Below are 21,890 nucleotides of genomic sequence, written 5' to 3'. Positions count from 1 at the left end.
TAGGGAAGAACCAGTGGTACTGACTGGCACCAGTTCTAGGGAAGAACCAGTGGTACTGACTGGCACCAGTTCTAGAACAGTTCTAGATAGATCAGACCATTGGATATGGGATGGGGAGACAGTACTGCTCTAGATAGGAACGTTCCAGATACTGTGAGGTTCTGCTGGGCATGACTAGAACTTTCCTGTGTCCATTAAAGTCTCTGGGTTTCTCTGGGCCTCGTCTCTCTAAGAATCATTTTTGGCAGCTCCTTCCCAGTCCAATCTGATTATTCCTTGGGATAATGTCCCTAATCCCAGCTGATTGGATACAAATGGATCTACAGTCTAATCCCTCAGCACAGCAGCTTCCAGGTATCCCACATATTTCTGTCCCAGGGGCCCCATATATTTCTCTCCCAGGGGCCCCACATAGTCCTCTCCCAGGGTCTCTGTCTATTCCAGGGGCCCGGAAATATTTCTCACCAGGAGCCCCATATATTTCTCTCCCAGTGCCTCTGTCTATTCCAGGGGCCCCGTATATTTCTCTCCCGGGGCCCCGTATATTTCTCTCCCGGGGCCCCGTATATTTCTCTCCCGGGGCCCCGTATATTTCTCTCCCGGGGCCCCGTATATTTCTCTCCCGGGGCCCCGTATATTTGCAGGCCAGGCTGGCGTATAAGAGATTCCGTATCATTCCTGTGTCTGTTCCTCGGGACTTTGGCTCAGTTCAGGTTTCTTACACTTTGTATAATGGGAATGAGCCAGAACAAATGGGTGGGTCAGAGGCTGTCGTACTGCTGACACTTTTCTATGGTCCGACTTGCTCTGGACTCGGCTGCATTTGGGATTGAGTTTGGGCAGTAAAGTGCTGAGTGTTGTAGTAAAATAATAAATACACATATACTTCCCCTTAATGGACCTGTGTTGCTATAGTTTCCCTGTGTATGGGGGGTCCATTAACCTGTTAGTTGCTAGTTTCTGTGTCTCCATGGAGACACCCCCTGTGTGTGGGCACAATGCCACGCTGGCCTTTCAATCACTTCACGGACCAATGGCAACTTGTGCCCCCCCCCACTTCCCAGGGCCCAGTTCCCATTCAGCCTTTCATGTCGCCGCTAAATCCCATTGTTTCTCGCTGAGCCCCCTGTTATGTCTCTCCCACAAAACTGCTGCCCTGGCACATTCCTGCTGGTACTGAGGGGGGGCACTCTGCCCCCAGAAATAGAGGGTTAAACCATTGCTGGGTGGGGAGGTCACAGGGGGTCTGCAGGGCATTTACATTATATTTAAACCCCCCCTCCCCCTCTGCAGGCCAATGGGAGTTGTTAGATTCAGAATTAACCCTGTACTTAATGAAGGTGCCGGGAGTCTGTATATGAGATAATATGAGACTCCAGCTCTGCAGGGGGACCCCCGTCCTTCCTTACTTGGTACATTCCCTGTTGATATTTACAGCACTGAGAGTTTAACTTGGGAGTCACAGTCTGAGAATGGAAAGTATTTGTATAAATTCATCAATTATTCCCGTCTGTGATCTCATCCTCCGACCCTCCGACCCCCCCAACGTGTGGTCACTGTCCTACTGGCGTCTGCCCATTGTGGGAGGATGTAGGAAGTCTGTCTCCGACCCCACTGCCCCCTGTACTGCCCCCTGTACTGCCCCCTGTACTGCCCCTGCCAATCTCAGTATTGATTAGAGATACACAGAGTCCACTATTTTGGATTCGGCCGAACCCTCGAATAATTTGTGAAAGATTCGCCCGAACTGAATCCGAATTTGCATACGCAAATTAGGGATAGGAAGGGGGAAACATTTTTACTTCCTTGTTTTGTGACGTGATTTCCCTTCCTGCCCCTAATTTGCATATGCAAATTAGGATTCGGATTCAATTTGGCCAAATCCGAATCCTTCTTAAAAAGGCCGAATCCTGGATTTAGTGCATCCCTAGTATTGATTGATACGTCTCACACTGACTCTCACTATTCCTTCCTCCATTACTGCCCGGCCCAACTCAATGCCCCTTCCACCTCACTGTGTTTCTACCCCTCTTATTGCCCCAGCCTCAGAGGTTTCAGGCAAATGAGTAGGAAAGAGTTGAGTAGTAATTGCCCCTGTCGGACTGTAACATCCCCTCTGCCAACAACTCCCGGCTCTCCTGTACTGACCGGCTGTTCCTTCATGTTACAGGGAGTCGTGAGCTTCAGGGGACTGGATGAAGTTAATTTCCCAGACGCAGAATCCGACACACGGACGGGACAGAACCACTGGCGTTACAGAGATTTGGGCGACGATGAAGACTTTGCGGCAGATGAAGCCTCTGGGGGTAAGTGATTAATGGGGGGGTAAGTGATTGATGGGGGGTAAGTGATTATTTTAAGGTAAGTGGTTGATGGGGGGTAAGTGATTATTTGGGGGTAAGTGATTGATGGGGGTAAGTGATTATTTTAAGGTAAGTGGTTGATGGGGGTAAGTGATTAATTGGGGGTTAAGTGATTAAAGTGTCAGATTTGTTGGCTGGTGGCAGTTGTCAGACAGTGGAGAGAAACTGAATGAGATACAGAGAATCTTTCTCTTCTCTAAGTGACAGTTTTCATTAAAGGAGCAGAGTCAATAATTGGTTTGTCAGTGTTGGACTGGGGCCCCGTGATGCCACCTGGTAATTGGGTGAAGGAGGGCCCCCCGGGATATTCCCCAGTATCTGATCATTCTGGGTTTTGCCTAAAATCAGGGAGAAGGATACAGTGCATGCTGGGAAAGGGTATTCCTAAAAGGTATAGCCACTTACCTGCTGATGTATTTCCTGGTACTCACGGGGCAGTATTCCTGGTACTCACGGGTCAGTATTCCTGGTACTCACGGGGCAGTATTCCTAGGTCAGTATTCCTGGTACTCACGGGTCAGTATTCCTGGTACTCACAGGTCAGTATTCCTGGTACTCACGGGGCAGTATTCCTAGGTCAGTATTCCTGGTACTCATAGGTCAGTATTCCTGGTACTCACAGGTCAGTATTCCTGGTACTCACGGGGCAGTATTCCTAGGTCAGTATTCCTGGTACTCACGGGGCAGTATTCCTGGTACTCACGGGTCAGTATTCCTGGTACTCACAGGTCAGTATTCCTGGTACTCACAGGTCAGTATTCCTGGTACTCACGGGGCAGTATTCCTGGTACTCACGGGGCAGTATTCCTGGTACTCACGGGGCAGTATTCCTGGTACTCACGGGGCAGTATTCCTGGTACTCACGGGGCAGTATTCCTGGTACTCACGGGGCAGTATTCCTGGTACTCACGGGGCAGTATTCCTGGTACTCAGGGGGCAGTATTCCTGGTACTCACAGGTCAGTATTCCTGGTACTCACGGGGCAGTATTCCTGGTACTCACGGGGCAGTATTCCTGGTACTCACGGGGCAGTATTCCTGGTACTCACGGGGCAGTATTCCTGGTACTCAGGGGCAGTATTCCTGGTACTCACGGGGCAGTATTCCTGGTACTCACGGGGCAGTATTCCTGGTACTCACGGGGCAGTATTCCTGGTACTCACGGGGCAGTATTCCTGGTACTCACGGGGCAGTATTCCTGGTACTCACGGGGCAGTATTCCTGGTACTCACGGGGCAGTATTCCTGGTACTCACGGGGCAGTATTCCTGGTACTCACGGGGCAGTATTCCTGGTACTCACGGGTCAGTATTCCTGGTACTCACGGGGCAGTATTCCTGGTACTCACGGGGCAGTATTCCTGGTACTCACGGGGCAGTATTCCTGGTACTCACGGGGCAGTATTCCTGGTACTTATGGGGCTGTACTGTATGTGTTGTTTTGTGTCTCTCAGAGGATTGTGGGATATGTAGGAGTTGGCAGGACATCCTTCACCTAATTGTTCTATTATTGCGCTTGGTCTAATTAACTGATCCCCAGTGAGACATGTGGAGCTATAGAGGGGGTTGTTTGGATAAAACATATTTAACCCCTCGGCCAGTGGATTAACCAATGACACGCCATATTGTATCATGCGCTGCAGTGTAACGTCCCACATTGGCTGCACAGGGGAAGAATTGAGAGGCACAAAGTGAATTTGGGTCCCAGTTGTTCTCTCTGAGCAGCACGGCATTATGGGAGTAATACAAGGGTAACTAACCCTGTCCTTCTTTACCTGCAAAACCCACACTGCTGCTCCACTAGAAATCATTGCTGTTGTTCTAGCCTGGGGGTGACCCAGTTTATTTCTGAGATAGGAGATATCACTTGCTGTTGTGACTCACTGATAAATGTATCCACAATAAACATTCATTGCTGTCTGGAGGCAAAGGGTCACCTTGGGACTGGTGGGCCGACGTTCTTGCTTCTCTTTAGCCTCAAAGGGGTTAATATTACAGGGCCGTCCCCTGAATCTTCCCATTTAATCAGCATTATTCTCAGTTAAAGGGAAAGGCGACCTAAAAATAAAAATGGCAGTGACATTTCCCTGTAGCTAGTCATTGTACAATTATAGCCGCTATAGTGTTGCAGTAGTCAGTGACCCCACACACCAGACTGTCATACTGGAAGAGGAGTAGAAACATAAAAAATAAATATAACATTTCTACTTCAGGTTGCTGGGGTCAGTGACCTTAGCAACCAGGCAGCATTTTCAGTTCCAAGATCTACACATGAAAAGTATTTTACAGGCGGCAATTCCAACTGATGTAAAGGGTCAGGAGATTTGCCGCTGGGCAATGAAGCAGCCTGGGCTACAGGGCCCTAAATCTTCCAGTGTGTGGGCCCCTGTACCAATGTCTTTCCTTGGCCTGTGATTGGGCACCTGCTGGGAATAGCATTACTTTCCCTTATACCCTACCAGATCCAGGGCTTGTTATGATCTAGAAGTTCCATTTTTAGTCCATGAATAGAAATGGTTTCATCTTTTGGCTGGTGGCCCCGTATCAAAGAGAGGCACGATTGGCTGCCTGGCAATACAGGAATAAATAGTCCATTTATAATAAATATATTAACATCATGGAACATAAGGAAGTGATACTTTACAGAAAGGGGGATAGATACAGGGAACAGACTCCCAGCAGGGGTGGTGGGACTAATACAGTAAAGGAATAGGAGGGAGAGTGAAAGGGGGATAGATACAGGGAACAGACTCCCAGCAGGGGTGGTGGGACTAATACAGTAAAGGAATAGGAGGGAGAGTGAAAGGGGGATAGATACAGGGAACAGACTCCAAGCAGGGGTGGTAGGACTAATACAGTAAGGGTCAGGGCACACGTTCAGATTTGGGGAGATTAGTCGCCCGGCGATAAATTTCCTCTTCATCGGGGCGACTAATCTCCCCAAACTGCCTCCCGCAGGCTATAATATAAATGGCTGGCGGGATGGCACTCGGATCGCTTCGGGCGACTTCATTAAACAAAGCACTCCGGGTGCCATTCCGCCAGCCATTTACATTATAGCCTGCGGGAGGCAGTTTGGGGAGATTAGTCGCCGCGAAGAAGAGGAAATTTATTGCCAGGCGACTAATCTCCCCGAATATGAACGTGTGCCCTGACCCTAAAGGAATAGGAGGGAGGGTGAAAGGGAAAGTCAGATTAGAGAATATACAGATCTTGAATAGAAATGAAATTTAATCTTGACTCTCAGTCAGTCTGATTTGTTATTGTCCGAGCTGCTGACCCCTAGAAACCCGGGAATCCTGGCCTCAGAAATCTACTTAAAATGAATTGAAAGGTGAGCTTCCCCTTTAATGAGAGAAGAGCAAGGGGCAGAATGTGCAGCGCAGGCTGAGAGCCCGGGAGACAGATCAAAGCTCAGGCAGATAAGTGAGGGCAGAATTTATAGGAAGTCGAAAATAAAACATTTATCAGCCCCAATCTCAGTCTGTAGAGTCAGAGGGTGAATGAGAGGGGAGACTAGAGCAGCAATAGAGGAGCCGCTCCCTCCCTCTGTGAGTCCAGTCTGGGGTTTCCCTGGGGCCCCGCAGGGTAGAACATTACTTTGTATCATCCGGGACCCTGTAATTGTTTCTCCTCAGTCACTGCCCAATAAAGACCCCTCAATCCCACTTACTGCTGGAACAGCACGGGTACCACTGGGTATAACTGGGTACCACTGGGTATAACTGGGTACCACTGGGTACTACTGGGTACTACTGGGTACTACTGGGTGCTACTGTGTACCACTGGGTATTACTGGGTGCCACTGGGTATAACTGGGTACCACTGGGTGCCACTGGGTATAACTGGGTACCACTGGGTACTACTGGGTACAACTGGGTATAACTAGGTGTTACTGGGTGCTACTGGGTACAACTGGGTATTACTGGGTGCTACTGGGTACCACTGGGTGCTAGTGGGTATAACTGGGTGCTACTGGGTACAACTGGGTACTACTGGGTGCTACTGGGTACCACTGGGTGCTAGTGGGTATAACTGGGTGCTACTGGGTGTTACTGGTTATAACTGGGTGCCACTGGGTGCTACTCGGTATAACTGGGTGCTACTGGGTGTTACTGGGTATAATTGGGTACAACTGGGTGCTACTGGGTGCCAATAAACAAGTCAGCGGGGATAACGATCCAGTCCTGGATTTGTTTAACTTGATTCCTCTTCGTACTAAATAAGAACAATAAGATTTCACAATGCCCAGACTGGCTCATTATCCCCAATGACAGGGGGGTGAGTCTCTATAACATTAGGTGGGATGAACAGGTGGGGGCACCCAGGGGGGTATATGGAAATGAGTGAAATTACAGTAAATACGTTGGATCCACACAGTGAAAGAGCCAATCTGCAGCCTGTTCCGCCCCTTGGTTTCCCAGTAACCCGGACACAGTGAGTGACAGCTCCTGCCCGGTATCTGCTCCTTCCCTTGGTTTCCCCATTGCCCTGATCCAGTGATTGTCAGGTGCCGCCGTGTGTCTGTTCCACTCCTGGTTTTATAGAGGGCGGGGAATGAAGGTACCAGGTGTACAGGCTCCTCCCCCTGCTCCCATAGACTTTGCCCCCAGCCTGGGTTGTACCACAGTCATGTGACTCTCCTTGTCTGACCTCCCTCCACTCACACTCACTTATCTACAAAGCTCCGCCCATCAATCACAAGCTGAACATCTAGGAAAGAAATGTGGCACCAGAGACAATAAATGATTCAGTGATTAGTAATGAGGCCAATCACCCACTGCATCCTGGGAAATCCATAGACTTGACTTAAAGGGACAGTTACACCAACCATACCAAGACTCTGTAATTAGATACTTATAATGGTCTCCACATATTGAGAGTCCTGTAGGCTGGACCCCATTCTCCCCCATTACTTATTCTCTACCTGGGTAAATAGTGGGGGAGATTGGATTCAGTTACCCAGGGGGAGGTTCCTGTCTGACCATGGGAAAGAGAACAGCTCAGGAGCAGGAAGTACAGAGAATCAGAGCTCTGTACCTGGGTAAGTACTGGGGGAGATTGGATTCACTTACCCAGGGGGGGTTCCTGTCTGACCATGGGAAAGAGAACAGCCCAGGAGCAGGAAGTACAGAGAATCAGAGCTCTGTACCTGGGTAAGTACTGGGGGAGATTGGATTCACTTACCCAGGGGGAGGTTCCTGTCTGACCATGGGAAAGAGAACAGCCCAGGAGCAGGAAGTACAGAGAATCAGAGCTCTGTACCTGGGTAAGTACTGGGGGAGATTGGATTCACTTACCCAGGGGGAGGTTCCTGTCTGACCATGGGAAAGAGAACAGCCCAGGAGCAGGAAGTACAGTTACATTTCTCTTTCTCTCTCTCCAGATGACATTGGCAGTACAGAGACTGGTAGTGGCACGGAGGAACTAAGCCCTGCGACACCCCCTTCGCTTCTTACACCTACAGGTAAGCGATTTCTATCTGGGAACATTCTGATTGGCTGAGCAAAGGGGTCATTCAATGGGCCATGGGTTAAATCCATAAGTTAAAGATTAAACCTACAAGGTTGATTGAGCAGAGTATGTGGAGGGATTATTTTGTAACTATTTCCCACGCCTCAGCCAGACTGAATCCCCCCAGACATACGGACAGAGCAGCATCTTATGGTTCAGCCCAGCTCAGAGGTGACAGTGCAGTAAAGCAGCACAGCTATATTCAAGTAACAGTGGAGCACTATCAGTGCAAAATCATGTGAAGTCTTTACTTCCCCTTTAAAGGAGAACTAAAGGCAAACTAAAGAAGTAGGTAGAAATGTTGTACATTATGTTTTGTGCTTCTGTACCAGCCCAAGGCAACCACAGCCCTTTAGCAGTAAAGATCTGTATCTCCAAAGATGCCCCAGTAGCTCCCCATCTTCTTTTCTGCTGATTCACTGATTCACATGCTCTGTGCTGCTGTCACTTACTGAGCTTAGGGAGCCACTCACAATATACAGTACACATAGAATAGAAATGTCACAATATAAGGCTGATTAGTAATTAATACACATAATTACTACATGGCAGCACAGAAACCAGTGCAATTAGCATCAGAATTGAATAATCAGCAAACCTGTAGCATCAGCTTATATTACAGCCAGGGAAGCTCATTTTCTGCTGGATAATTAGTGACGAGCCCTAAGCTTAGCTTCTCAACAGCCAATCAGAGCCCACTGAGCATGTGAGTGTCACAGACACTTTCCAAGATGGTGACCCCCTGTGACAAGTTTGAAGTCCTGGATCATTGCTGCTATTGACAAGCTCAAACTTTAGCCTCCTGCAATAAGTTCACTATAGAAAATAGGACATTTTTATCCACATTTATTTTTGAGGTTTAGTTCTCCTTTAAACATGAATTGTTACCCGCCTTATAAGGGATTAATATCATTATGTGAAGGTGTTTCCCTTTCCTGCTTCATAATCGTGTGTTTGGCACATAAACTCTAGGGACCCCGTGGCTTGGCATGTGCTTGGCATGAGGTGGCAGTGAGATGGTATAAGGGGCAGCTGTGCAGGGAGTGTGAGGGTTAAATATACAATAAGGGCGGAGTTTGCCCGGGATGGTTCCATTCTGCCCAGGAGAAGGGGCAACCTTGGCACAGAGATCCTACAGAGGGGCAACCAGTAGCTCAGTGGCAAGTAGCAGTGACTGGGGTACAACATGGGGGCAGAGCTGCAGGACTGGGTATAGGGACACACACATCTCGGGGGCCACGGGCCAGATTAATGGGTTAATAGGCTCGGGATTGTTTAAATAAAGTTTTTTTTCTACTTTTTAACTAATTTACCTTTGGTCTGATTCATATGTGATGGGCAAATAAATACGCCTGGCGCGAATTCGCAGCGAATTTCCAAGTTTCGTCACCGGTGAATAAATTCATGAAACTTCAGCGAAAATTCGCCTGCGTCCAAAAATTTTGGACGCACATCTGAAAAGTTGCTCGCGTCAAAATTGACGCGCCTCAACAATATTCGGACGCCCATTGACTTTAAGACCGCCATCAAAATTGACGCAAGCAACTTTGTGGACACGCGTCCAAAATTGACACGGGTCGATTTTTCGCCATTTCACGGGAAATTCGTGAATTTTTAGGCGAAGTGTAACGGGAGAAATTCACCCATCACTAATGTGGCTTCCTAGACTGCCCTACAGATTAATGGGTTACTTGTCCTTTGATTGTATCTGTTCTTACTGGAAGCTGAGGTCCAATAGTCTGTGTTTTATATGGAGGGGTGTCACATGACACGGGGCAACTACTAATTCCCCATAGATCAATGTGCCAATGGCCGGTGGTACTTCAGAAGTTTGCTGCAGACTACACTGAATTCCGTGTCTCCGTGCAACATACATCTAATTTCTTTGGCAATTAGTCAATGTCTCGGGGGGCAGTTGTGGGGTACATGACACTGGCAGCTGACACAAGGATGCAGGAAATTAGGGGGATTAAGGGCAGTCTCGGGGGGACAGGGAGTTAGACGGGGAGTTGCTGTTCGTTCTCAGGGAAGTGAGTTTATTTCATTTGAGGGAACATCTGTGCGGGGCGGCTGGGAGTTCTGCCTATTGTTTCCCTGCACCCTCCTGTTTATTTTCCATGTACAAATCTGTTGTTTGTGAGATATCACCTTCCGCTCGTTCCCTGCGCCCCCAGTCCCTGCTCCCCCCCAAGCCTCCTCCGCTCTGGATGGAATGTTCTGGCTCCTCCGTCCAGTCCTGAGAGTGAAATCAACTCGTTTTCTTTGTATTTCTCTGTACAGTCGTGTGTAGCCCTGTGTGACCATGGGGAAGAGAACAGCCCAGCAGCAGGAAGTACAGACATATGAGATATATATATACAATGTGTTTGTTGGCTGGAGTCTAAAGGGTTATTTTGCTCAGACTGGGGGCCACTTACCTGCTGGAAATTCTTTTCTATAGAAAGAGAGAAACTTGTACTTGAATCTTTCTTTTCTCTGCTTCAATAATTTCTTCTTTCTCTTTCATTTCCTTCTGCCCCTTTTCTCCCCCCCAAACTCCTCTGTGCCCCTCATTCTGCTCATCTCTCCTTCTGACCCTCCTGCCCCCCCCTGCTGCCCTGGCACCCCCATTACCCCCATCTCCTGCCCTGTGATCCCCCGATACCCTACTCCCCCAACCCCACAGGTATTGACACGTCACTGGCAGAGCCTCAGCTTGCGGGTATGAGTGTCCCGGAGCAGGAGCCCTTCCTCAGTAAGTGACCCCCACGGGGGGGGGGGGGGTGTTGGGGTATTTAGTACCAGTCTGTGCCCCTCAGTGTATTGCATGGGTGTGGGGCATCATACGTGGCCCTTTTAACTGAACTGGACTACAACTCCCATCATCCACATTAAGGGTCACTGTGATAGAATAAAACAAGATTCTCTTTGTTCATTTACTTTAGATTTAAAAATATGACACTTCCTTTGTGCGAAAAAATTCAAGTGTGGGACTTTCTTGGCCCAAGTTCATGTGCTTCATTCACTGCCCTTCTCCTGAACTCCCTGTACCCTCTCATGGGTACTGCCCTGTGCCGCTTCTCCTGTGCCCTGCCCAGCACCCCATGCCCTATCTCCTGTGCCCCATCTCCTGTGCCCTACTCACTGCCCAGTGCCCCATTCCCTATCTCCTGTGTCCTACAGTCCCCTGTGCCCCATCTCCTGTGCCTCCCTCATTGCCTTGTGCCCCATCTCCTTATGTCCTACTCACTGCCCAGCACCCCATCTCCTGTGCCCTACTCACTGCCCAGCACCCCATCTCCTGTGCCCTACTCACTGCCCAGCACCCCATCTCCTGTGCCCTACTCAGTGCCCTGTGCCCCATTCCCTATCTCCTGTGCCCTACTGAGTGCCCTGTGCCCCATCTCCTGTGCCTCCCTCATTGCCTTGTGCCCCATCTCCTGTGCCCTACTCACTGCCCAGCACCCCATTCCCTATCTCCTGTGCCCTACTCAGTGCCCTGTGCCGCATCCCCTGTGCCTCCCTCGTTGCCCTGTGAGTGTGGAGGTGTTGGCCAGTGTGTGGGGGTGCAGACGTGCAGGGCTACAGGCTTCCCACACACTGGGCTCTTTCTTCCCTTTGCTACTGAGTGAGAACTACAGTTCATTCCTGCACCCCCGCCTCCGCCCCAGAGCAAATTACAGCCTAAGAACTGCAGCTTTGTTTGTTCTTGTTCCCTTTAAACTGCTGGAAATGGAGCCTGATGTCACGTTGGGAATAATCCCGTCCTGTCCGGAGAATCCACATCCCAAGTGTTTTGGGCTATTTCCCATTTTGTCCCAAATGTCAGATGGCCGAGGGGGGGGGGTAAGGATTGAGCCATTAAACCCGCAGGGAACGGAGAGACTGAATCAAATGTTTTGTCTCTTTCCCTGTGCCTGAAAGGGTTAAACATTTCTGAGTGAGAGATGGAAATATCAGGGGCTGAATCGGCTCTTTATGTGCCAGGGAAGGGTCTCCTTTCACTCCCCGCGCCTCTGTTTGCTGTGGGGACATGGGATACGGGGGTCTTATTCCCTCCCCCTAATCACAGAGTTTCCATTTACTTAATGCTGCTTATCCCAACGTCTCCATCACAGGGGCACTTCCCCTTTAATAAAAGGGCAAGTTACATTTTAATAAGCAATAGATCGAAGTGATTCCAGTTATGTTGTAGCTGGTCAGTGTATAGTTGTCTGAGGAATGTTCTGCTCATACTTTACTGAATCAGTATGGCACCTCCCTCCTCCCATATGTATAAATACAAATATACAGAGAAGGAATGTTCTGGGCACACAATAAGCTATACCCTCATACTGTACTGTCTAAGGGAATCAATATGGCACCTCCTCCTCCCATATGTATAAATACAAATATACAGAGAAGGAATGTTCTGGGCACACAATAAGCTATACCCTCATACTGTACTGTCTAAGGGAATCAATATGGCACCTCCTCCTCCTCCCATATGTATAAATACAAATATACAGAGAAGGAATGTTCTGGGCACACAATAAGCTATACCCTCATACTGTACTGTCTAAGGGAATCAATATGGCACCTCCTCCTCCCATATGTATAAATACAAATATACAGAGAAGGAATGTTCTGGGCACACAATAAGCTATACCCTCATACTGTACTGTCTAAGGGAATCAATATGGCACCTCCTCCTCCCATATGTATAAATACAAATATACAGAGAAGGAATGTTCTGGGCACACAATAAGCTATACCCTCATACTGTACTGTCTAAGGGAATCAATATGGCACCTCCTCCTCCCATATGTATAAATACAAATATACAGAGAAGGAATGTTCTGGGCACACAATAAGCTATACCCTCATACTGTACTGTCTAAGGGAATCAATATGGCACCTCCTCCCATATGTATAAATACAAATATACAGAGAAGGAATGTTCTGGGCACATAATTAGCACGGCCCTTATAGTGAAATATCTATTTCTGAGTAAAACAATTGAGAATACATTGAATATATTTTCCCTTTAAGCAATAGAACCAATAGTACATGAGAGTGTGGACTTTACATGATGGGCTATTACATTGTAGCCACTTGTTCGGACCCTTTTTGGCTGGAGATCTTGGGGGGGGGATTCAGGAACGCCGGGTGCTTGGGAATCCTCCAGTAGATGTTGCAGCTGTGTGCATCTGTTTGGGTTCCCAGATCCTGGCAGGAGCCCCTATGGAGGTATCTGTTTCTCGCAGCTGTGCTTGGGGGCAGTCACGCATGTTGCTTGGGGGTAATTTATGGCTCGTGGTGCAGCCGTGTGACAGTTGCCACTTACATGGGAACGTGGAATCCTTTATCCATGATAACTGAACCACTGGGCATGTTGGGCACTAACCCAGTACTGAAGCTGGAAGGTGGATTTTATGGTGTGAACCATCCTCCTGATCTGACAGGGGAGACAGATGTTTGGGCTTCAGCTGAGATACATCATGTACAGAGAGGCCCCAGGGGCCCCAGAGACTGACACATAAATATGGGGGGGTTCAGCCTGATGTGTTGGGAAGCAAAAGCCGAGGATTCTGGAGGGGAGCTGAGCCATGCGTGGAACACTCCTCCTGGACTGATGGTATGTGCAGCTGAAATCTTCTCACTCACATTTGGAACCAGCTGCTAATGAGTCACAGTTGGACTCCTCATAATTATCCATTATCCTAGTCTATATTATCTTGAGCCCAGAACCAGCACTTCTCATTGCTAAACACATCCAACATACATGTAACTCGTGAGTAGCTGCTAGTTCCACTACATTCTAGCTCAGGGAGGTTCTAGATAACGGTGGGTTCATCAAGCCTAAAGCTGAACTGGGTTAATGTTTAAGCTTTTCTCATACCAGGTCATTCTAGGTAAATCTGGCTCAATCTGGTTCTTCTACTTCAATGTATCTCATGTTAGGTAGGTCTTACTCTATCTAATTAAACCTGATTTAGTTAAACCTACAAAGCATGTGCTGTGCAGGCTGAGATGACATAGAACAAAGAAGCCTAGCACACTATAACTAGGTCTAGCTCACTGGTTTGACCCACTATGGTTAAGCCTAGATCATGCTAAGTGGTTCTAATTGCTTCTATATTCATTATACTAGATGGGTCTAATGGAGTAAGCTTAGATCTTGTTTGTCAGACTAGCTCGTTCTGGGTATGTCTATGCCGTTCTAGGTACATCTATTCCATAAAGGTAGTGTGAAATCCATTCTAGGTATTGGAAAGTCTCCCTTAAGGAAGGAGGCTCATGTAGTTTTTAGTTCTTTATAGCTCAGCCTGACTTCTATGTGTCATATGTAGGTGGTTCAACTGACTCTATGTAGGGTGCTATCCTTCTAGGTTAGTCTGTGTCTGTCTTGCTTGAGGAGGTGCCTAATTATCCCTAGAGGTATAACTGGGTATCTATGGTAACAAATCAGCAATGACTTTCATTGGCCTTTAGGTTTGACTCTCTGTCCTCTTCCTTTGAGGCCATCTTCATGGTTTGGGAACCTCCGTTTTGTCAAATGTCAATTGTTAATTGTTCTGTTAATAGTTCTCAGGTCAAGAAACTCATATCCTCAAACAGCAGCCCTTTCCATTTTCCACACAGTAAATGCAGGGATAGGAATTCTTCAAAAAGGGTTCTGCTGGATCCTTATCCCGATCTGGGCTCTGGTGCAAAATGTATATTAACGCCTTACTTTACGCTGTAATTACAATTTTACTCATACAAGTTGGCCCCACCTAAAATCAAGCAATGTCTCTTTGAATGTGAATGGAGTGCGCCCACTAGTGTCTGAAATGAGAACTGCGTCCAACCTGATCTATAGAGATATACAAATACGGGGGGTATTTAGAGGAGCTGCAGCTTCGAGAAGCGTCTGAGAGTCTGTATAAAGGAATTTATGGTTTCAGCACAAAGTCGTGCAATTTATTCTTGAAGAGAGTCACACAAACAACAGATGTATTGCAGGTGGGGAGTTTACCCCTTAAATTGTGACCAACTGTGCATCAACGTTTTGAGGGGGTTCCCTCCCTTCATCAGGATACAGAACATTAGTGCTAAAAATTATTAAAGCATACAAGGTACATAGAGTCCCACCCCATTACCCACAATTCTCAAGGGTTCAGCGCAATCCCAAAGTGAGGCTTGGCCTGCATAGTCCGCATGTTGGTATAGAGTCCAAAAGTCAATTGAAAGTTCAATTTCAAGTCCAAGGTAACCATGATTCTCTTTCCTTATTAAATAGTAGGGATGCACCGAATCCACTTTTTTGGATTCGGCCGGAACCCCGAATCCTTCGTGAAAGATTCGGCCGAACCGAATCCGAACCCTAATTTGCATATGCAAATCAGCAAGGGGGAGGGGAAAATAGTGATGAGCACGAAAAAAAAATTTACTTCCATGTTTTTTGATGAAAAATCTCTTTGGTTGTACGGTTTCGAGTCATTACTTTGTGGTAACAATTTTCTCAAGTATTTGTCATCTTATTTGTGATACTGTGTGTTTTCGTGTGAAGAAATGTTTTGCTATTAATGTTTCTTTTTTGACCTTCTCCTTCTTTTTACGAACTTTTGGATCACCGGATCACTGCTCCGATGAAGCACGCCGGAGCGGCAGCGGGGGCCGGAGCGGGGCCCTGGGGCAATAGCCCCGGTGGGCCCAAAGCCCCCCAGTCCGACCCTGCCCATGTGGACTTGGGTATGTGGGACAGACCTCGAGAGCCTTTAAACTTAGACTTAGGTCCCAATAAAAGGGCTCCCCACCTGCAATACATATGATGGGGCCCATTTACTTAGCTCGAGTGAAGGAATAGAAGAAAAAATACTTCAAATTTTGAATGGTCGAATATGGCTACTTCGACCACGACTTCGAATCGAACGATTCGAACTAAAAATCGTTCGACTATTCGACCATTCGATAGTCGAAGTACTGCCTCTTTAAAAAATACTTCGACCCCCTAGTTCGCCACCTAAAACCTACCGAGGCCAATGTTAGCTTATGGGGAAGGTCCCCCGTAGGCTTCCTTTTGATCGAAGGAAAATCCTTCGATCGATGGATTATTCCTTCAATCGTTCGACTCTCTTCAAGAACTAATTGCATTATATTGACGTACGCCGACCGTCTAGGGGGATCTGCACCACATAAGCAGGAATACCATAGGAAACGTGTGAGAGGTGCGGTTCAACTACATTCAGCACAAAGTCCTCTCTATTTAAATCAAGGATATTGTTGATAAGTTTGGTGCCTTTGTTTAGTTAAGTGTCCCATTGATATATTGTATTGCTTTAATCCCCCATCAGCATAAGTCACAGTTCTACAAATTCACGACTTGATTTGATTCACTGCCCTTGGCCCAGATATTCAGGCACTGGCACTGGTCGCTTTGTGCCAACATTCTGCCAACTGCCATGTGCCCACCCTGCCCATTCAGAGGTCACTGTTCTGCCCTAATGTTCTCCCCTCTCAGTCCTTTCTCCTGGGGCAATTGGAAAGTTGCTCTAAATCTTCCCCGTGGCAGATGAATGAGCTCTGTGCCGTTGTTATTGCTAAACAATGAGCTGTGCCCCCTGCCAACGTCTCCCCCTGACTCTGTTTTATCTCCCGCAGTTTATTACAGGGCCCTGGTGAATTTCACCCAGTCCATAGATTACACACCAGACCTGGATAATGTCTCTTCCCCGGAATTCACAGAGTTGTCTGAAGCCGTCGTGGACACAGTAAGATGCGACTTTCATTAATATGTCACATTAAAGGAACATGAAACTGATTAAATGTTGCCTTTCGGGCTTTTGTTATGGAGGAGCTCGAGCAAATAGATAGTTATATAATAAAGTGTCCACTTGAGGGCGCTGTTCCATTAGACTGGCAAAGGCCAATGCATTTTGATCTTTAACTCAAACCCTTCATCTCTATTTTCAGCTGGAATCGGAGTATCATAAAATTCCTGGAGAGCAAATGGTCAGCGTCGTATACGTCAAGTAAGTTCGGGGAGAGAATGTTTTTGCCATAAATAACCACCCAAGTGTCAAATAGCGTAGCCAAAACTTTCCTGATCTGGGGAGGTTGGACACCAGAGAGGACTGGGATTTCATGTGAGGCATCTCAAGATTATGAGTGGTGAGACCTTTGGAGAATTTGGCCTTGTAGTAAAGAAGTTGCTTTGTAGGTTTGTTAAATTGTTAAATCGGTTTCTTTTAGGCTCTTCTTGTGCCCCAAACACCTCCTATAGACAGGCATAGATAACCATTCCGTTCACCATCTCAGATAGTTCTGTGGCTCATCTGCTTTTTCCCCCATTGACTTCACCAGGATCATCGACAGAGATACATTTGTGGAACTGGATGTTGGGTCTGAGGGCAATTCCAATGATGCTGAGATCCGGCAGGTGCTTTTCTCTGTCATAGACAGTGGCTCCATTGCTTCCTACATAATCTCAACTCAAGGGTTCCAGTTCCGCCGCCTCGGATCAGGTGAGGAATTCAACAATTTTATATTTAATAAATCTTATTCATATAGAGATGAGACTCATATAGAGATAAAGATGGAGAAAGGAACAGTAGAAGAAAGAGGGAGAGAAGTGGAAGGAGACAGAACTCTGAAGCCAGTGGGGGAGAAAGAAGAGAGGATCCATAGATGGAGAAGATCATCAGATCCAAAGAGCAAGAAGAGAGACAGGAGATAGAGGGGGGACAAGGGAGAAGAAAGCCACAGAGGTAGGAGGGAGACAAGCTATAAAAGAGGAAAATTTGAGACAAGAAAAGAAGCAGAGAGAGAGAAGGGGCAGACGGAGAGTGAGAGAAACAAGACTGTAGGAAAGAAGAAGGGAGAGAGAAGGAGACAGGACCCAGAAAGTGAAGACAGAAGCCAGAGAGTGAGAATTGAGACAGGAGAAAGAGAATGAGAGAGAAATGGTAGACTGGAATCATATATAGGAATATAGGAGTATAGGAAGAGAACTGTAATGAGGGAGAGAAATAAAGAGGCAGAACCAATGCCAAAGTGAGTCTGGAAAGGAGGAGCAGCTTAACTATAAGAGAACTGTTTCCACCAACGCGGACTCCCTTTACCCTTCCACTGATTTCATTAGCCATAAATGCCCCACGCACTCTGAAAGTCTCTTTCTTTGTAGCCCAGACCCTGCCCTCACCTGTAGTAACGGAACCTCCAGGTAAGAAGGTGCTGTGAGTCCCAGTTATGGCCCATGTGTGTTCTGAGGGCCCAGTGCATGGTGTGCAGCCTGTAAGTGTTCATGCAAGATAATTCACCTTCCAGTTGCAATTAGTAATCTGCTGGGAGTTGTATTCCCCCAAAATGCAGAATTGCCTGTAGTTGTTGCTAATGGATCAGAGTGCAGGGAATTGACTTGTCTCTGCTGTTTGTGATCAGAGACTTCACCAAGTGTCATCTTGAGATTAACAAAATATAAACTAACAAGAGGGCACCATTAGCTATGGGGGCTGCGGGACCCTTGGCATCTCGATTGTGTTTCCAGCATGTCTAATGTATTTGTGCAGTGGAGAAGCCTGTCCTTCAACAGGGTATAACAGAAGGGTAATGGAGGCCAGACCTATACACAGGGTTATTCTAGGAAAACCTCTTCCTCTATTTAAAGAACCACTTTCTTTAACTCAGCCTCAGTGGAGGCCAGCTCCATGCACAAAGTAGAACATTTGAGGAGGCCAGGCTCAAGGCATTTGTGGAGAGTAGTCTGTTTCACAACGAGCCTTAGTGGAGGCTGGTCTCATCCATACACCATAAGGAGAGCCATAGAGGAGACCAGACAGTTTCACAAGGGCTTTCTCCATCTATAATAAGAACATCGGAGGAGGTAAAGGCTTTCCACACAGGCCATAGTAGGGGCAGATCATTGCACATATATAATAAATGCAAATCTTATTTTATTGTGAAGATATTGACACAGGAAAGACTTTATGTCAAGCCTCCACTCAGGCTAAAATTACCTCTACCTGGGCAGAATGGTATCGGGTAGACAGGACCAGTTGGCCAGCTGGGTTAAAGTTGGATGCAACCTGGCCTCCATTAGCCATATTTCTATTGTTCTTACTTAATGTTCCATCCCATCACTGACTCTTGTGTTTCCAGTTACTCCCTCGGTGCGGCCATGCAGAGCCGACGAGTTCACCTGCACCAGTGGAGACTGCGTACCTGCCGAATATCGATGTGATCAGCGCCATGACTGCCGGGACATGTCTGATGAGTTGGGATGCGGTGAGGAATCACTGGAGGAGGGTTGGACTGGGAAATGTTACATTTTGCACTTGCACGGGGCAGTTATTTGTCCATATTGTCCATGTTCCAAGAGCACTTACCTGCCCACTGGCACATGAATATATTTTTATAAATGAGTCGGCACAAGTCCCACTAACTGTGTCTCTTCTTTCTCTTGGGCAGAGAGTGAACCAAGTGTTACTGGGTCAGAAGAACCAAGAACTACTACTCTTGGCCCCAGGCCAGGTCCAGTCTCTACAGCCAGACCAGCAACTACCTCTGCCAGCCCTGTTATTACTACAACTGCCTTCAAACATGTCACCCCCAAACCACCTCCAGACTTTGAGGCACGGCAGTGCCGTAGAGATGAAGCTCGGTGCCCCAATGGGCATTGCATCCCCCGGGATTATCTGTGCGATGGTGAAAAGGACTGCAAGGATGGCAGCGATGAAATGCAATGTGGTAGGTACCTTGTGCACTGTGGGCTCAACAGCATGAGTTGAGTAACCTGGTATGGGCCAGGGGCACCCCCACTTATAACTCCAAAGCCCAGCGCACTGACTAAATCCTGAACCCTCTGCAGAAGAAGGGGCATGAGACAGGTGAACCCCAAATCACTATGTAGTACAATCGGGAGACAGAATGTTAAATCCTGAGCATCACAGATATAAACCCATATCCTAGTGTAGTGCATATTATTCAGTACCCCTCTAGATACTGGGCACCTCGTAGACTCCTTAATCCTGGCACTTATTTTTGGCACCCTATGTGAACCACAATCACTGCACAGATATTGGACCCTGTGTAATCTGAGTCCTCACTCCCAGCACCCAACAAGGAATAATTCCTGCCCCAAGTCGAGGGACCTGAATTTAGCCATGGGTGCCGGGTACCCAAATCTTTGTCTTGTCCATGCACAGTGCAGTCTGCTCAAGTACAGAATGAACTTCTGGCACCCAAAATATTCTGACCCTTCCCAGCCTCTCCCTGACCACTGAGTGGGTATATACCTGGGTGACTGACCAATGGGGAAAGACCAAGCTGTCTCTGTACCTACCCACATGGCCCCAGTATGGAAGATTGGAACCCTGTTAGGTTCCTGGGTGGTCGGGGTAGATGCAGAGTGTTATGCTTAGTTCTGCAAAGCATTTCTTAAGAAGATAAATAATTCCCACCAGGCACCCCTTCCCCCTGCGAGCCCAACGAATTCAAGTGCAAGAATGGCCGCTGTGCCCTGAAGCTCTGGCGCTGTGATGGCGACAATGACTGCGGCGATGGCTCGGATGAACTGAATTGCCGTGAGTAGGAATTGGAGACAGATCGGGGCAATGGGATTGTTTCTATCACTAGGGTGGCTGATTTGGTCAGTGGGTGCATTAAACATATACTGTGCCAAGGCTTCTGTCCTTGCAATGCCCAAAAACTGAAGATCTCATTCAATATCACATTCTGTCCATCATTTACCTGTGCCTTTCAATTCTCACTCTTTTTATCATGCTCCTTTAACTTTCCATTGCTCTAGACTTCTTATCACTTGTTCCTTCATCACTCCCACACTCTTCCTCTTGGGCAAATTGCATCCCAACAAGTCTTCTGTGTTCTAACCCAGAAGCTATCAACCCACAATGTCTCATTATAGATACATTATTCCCAACAATTATTCCAGTGCACCACTTTATCCATCAGTTCTTCACTTGAGCACCTCCTCCTGAAATGTATCATCTGGAGAATTCTACCTTGGCAAGTCTCTTCTAGGGCATCTCTGAGCCAACATAGCTCTCTGGGGTGGTTCTGACCCAAATAAGACTTTTCTTGGTAGTCTTACTCTAGTGTTCACCCATGTCTTCCCTTGCCTACTTGTCTTATTCTCTAGGGCAGAACTCATGCCAGCATGTCTTCTCTTGGTCTTCTCTCAACTCAACACATCTTCCTTTGGTCATTTTGCATCCAAAGTATCTTTTCTTGGTCATTTCTACACCCAGAGTGCTTCACTTTGCTATATGGCAGTCCATCATGCCTACTTTTGGGTATTTCTTACCTAAACATGTTTGTTTAGGCACTTCACCCCAACAGATCATTTCTGGGAAATTATCACCCCAAAAAGTCATCTCCTGTATTCTTCTTACACTAGTTGCACTGTTTTATACTTGAACACCACCAACATATTCACAGACCTTGTTGATTTATAAGAGTCCCTACGACCCCGCTTTACAGACTTAGGGCAAGAAATGCAGAACGTTCATATTCTCAGTAATGATATAGTTCATTGCTCCTGCTCTGTCTAATCATCCAGTTGTCTTTTTTCAGCTACCAAAGGACCAAGTGACACCTGTGCCCCTGACCAGTTTGTCTGCGTTCAAGCTCGGACCTGTATCCCTGCCAGTTACCAGTGTGATGATGAAGCTGACTGCCCTGATCGCTCTGATGAAGTTGGCTGCAGTAAGTTCTATGGCACCCCAGGGTGCCCATAACCCTCAACTATTTAGATTTACAATTATTAAAAAAACTCAACTGTTAAAATACAAATTTATATATTTATCTAATTAGATCCACCCCAAGTCATCACACCGCCTGAGGAGAGCATTATGGCTTCCCGCGGAGAGACCGTTCGCTTCACCTGTGTGGCCATTGGCGTCCCTACCCCTATAATCACCTGGAGGCTCAACTGGGGTCACATCCCTACCAGTAATAGGTAAACATTGAATATTCACTATGGAACTGTGGGTAAAGCACCACCATTGAAGGGCCTGGGCATTTCCATAGATGTTATCTTGCATGTGACCTTCAGTT

The 21,890-nt window shown here is 47.2% G+C and overlaps 1 protein-coding gene across 11 annotated transcripts in view; it reads left to right on the top strand.

The window, feature by feature from the left end:
• The window catches only part of hspg2.L (heparan sulfate proteoglycan 2 L homeolog), a 112,525-nt gene that overhangs the window by 32,165 nt on the left and 58,470 nt on the right, over positions 1-21,890 (top strand). For 9 of the 11 annotated variants that reach the window (XM_041569898.1, XM_041569905.1, XM_041569904.1 and 6 more), the window contains exons 2-12: positions 2,171-2,306; positions 7,747-7,827; positions 10,540-10,608; positions 16,479-16,588; positions 16,791-16,849; positions 17,181-17,341; positions 18,975-19,100; positions 19,284-19,562; positions 20,279-20,398; positions 21,408-21,539; positions 21,648-21,792. In XM_041569898.1, coding sequence (XP_041425832.1) covers positions 2,171-2,306; positions 7,747-7,827; positions 10,540-10,608; positions 16,479-16,588; positions 16,791-16,849; positions 17,181-17,341; positions 18,975-19,100; positions 19,284-19,562; positions 20,279-20,398; positions 21,408-21,539; positions 21,648-21,792 — 1,418 coding nt within the window. The remainder of the gene's footprint in view (positions 1-2,170; positions 2,307-7,746; positions 7,828-10,539; positions 10,609-16,478; positions 16,589-16,790; positions 16,850-17,180; positions 17,342-18,974; positions 19,101-19,283; positions 19,563-20,278; positions 20,399-21,407; positions 21,540-21,647; positions 21,793-21,890) is intronic. The other 2 variants (XM_041569902.1, XM_041569903.1) reach the window with 2 other exon arrangements.

Source organism: Xenopus laevis, chromosome 7L (genome assembly GCF_017654675.1).
Source record: "Xenopus laevis strain J_2021 chromosome 7L, Xenopus_laevis_v10.1, whole genome shotgun sequence".
Classification (NCBI taxonomy): Eukaryota; Metazoa; Chordata; class Amphibia; order Anura; family Pipidae; genus Xenopus; species Xenopus laevis.
The sequence above is the reverse complement of the archived record's forward strand: the minus strand, read 5'-3'. Positions and strand labels throughout refer to the sequence as shown.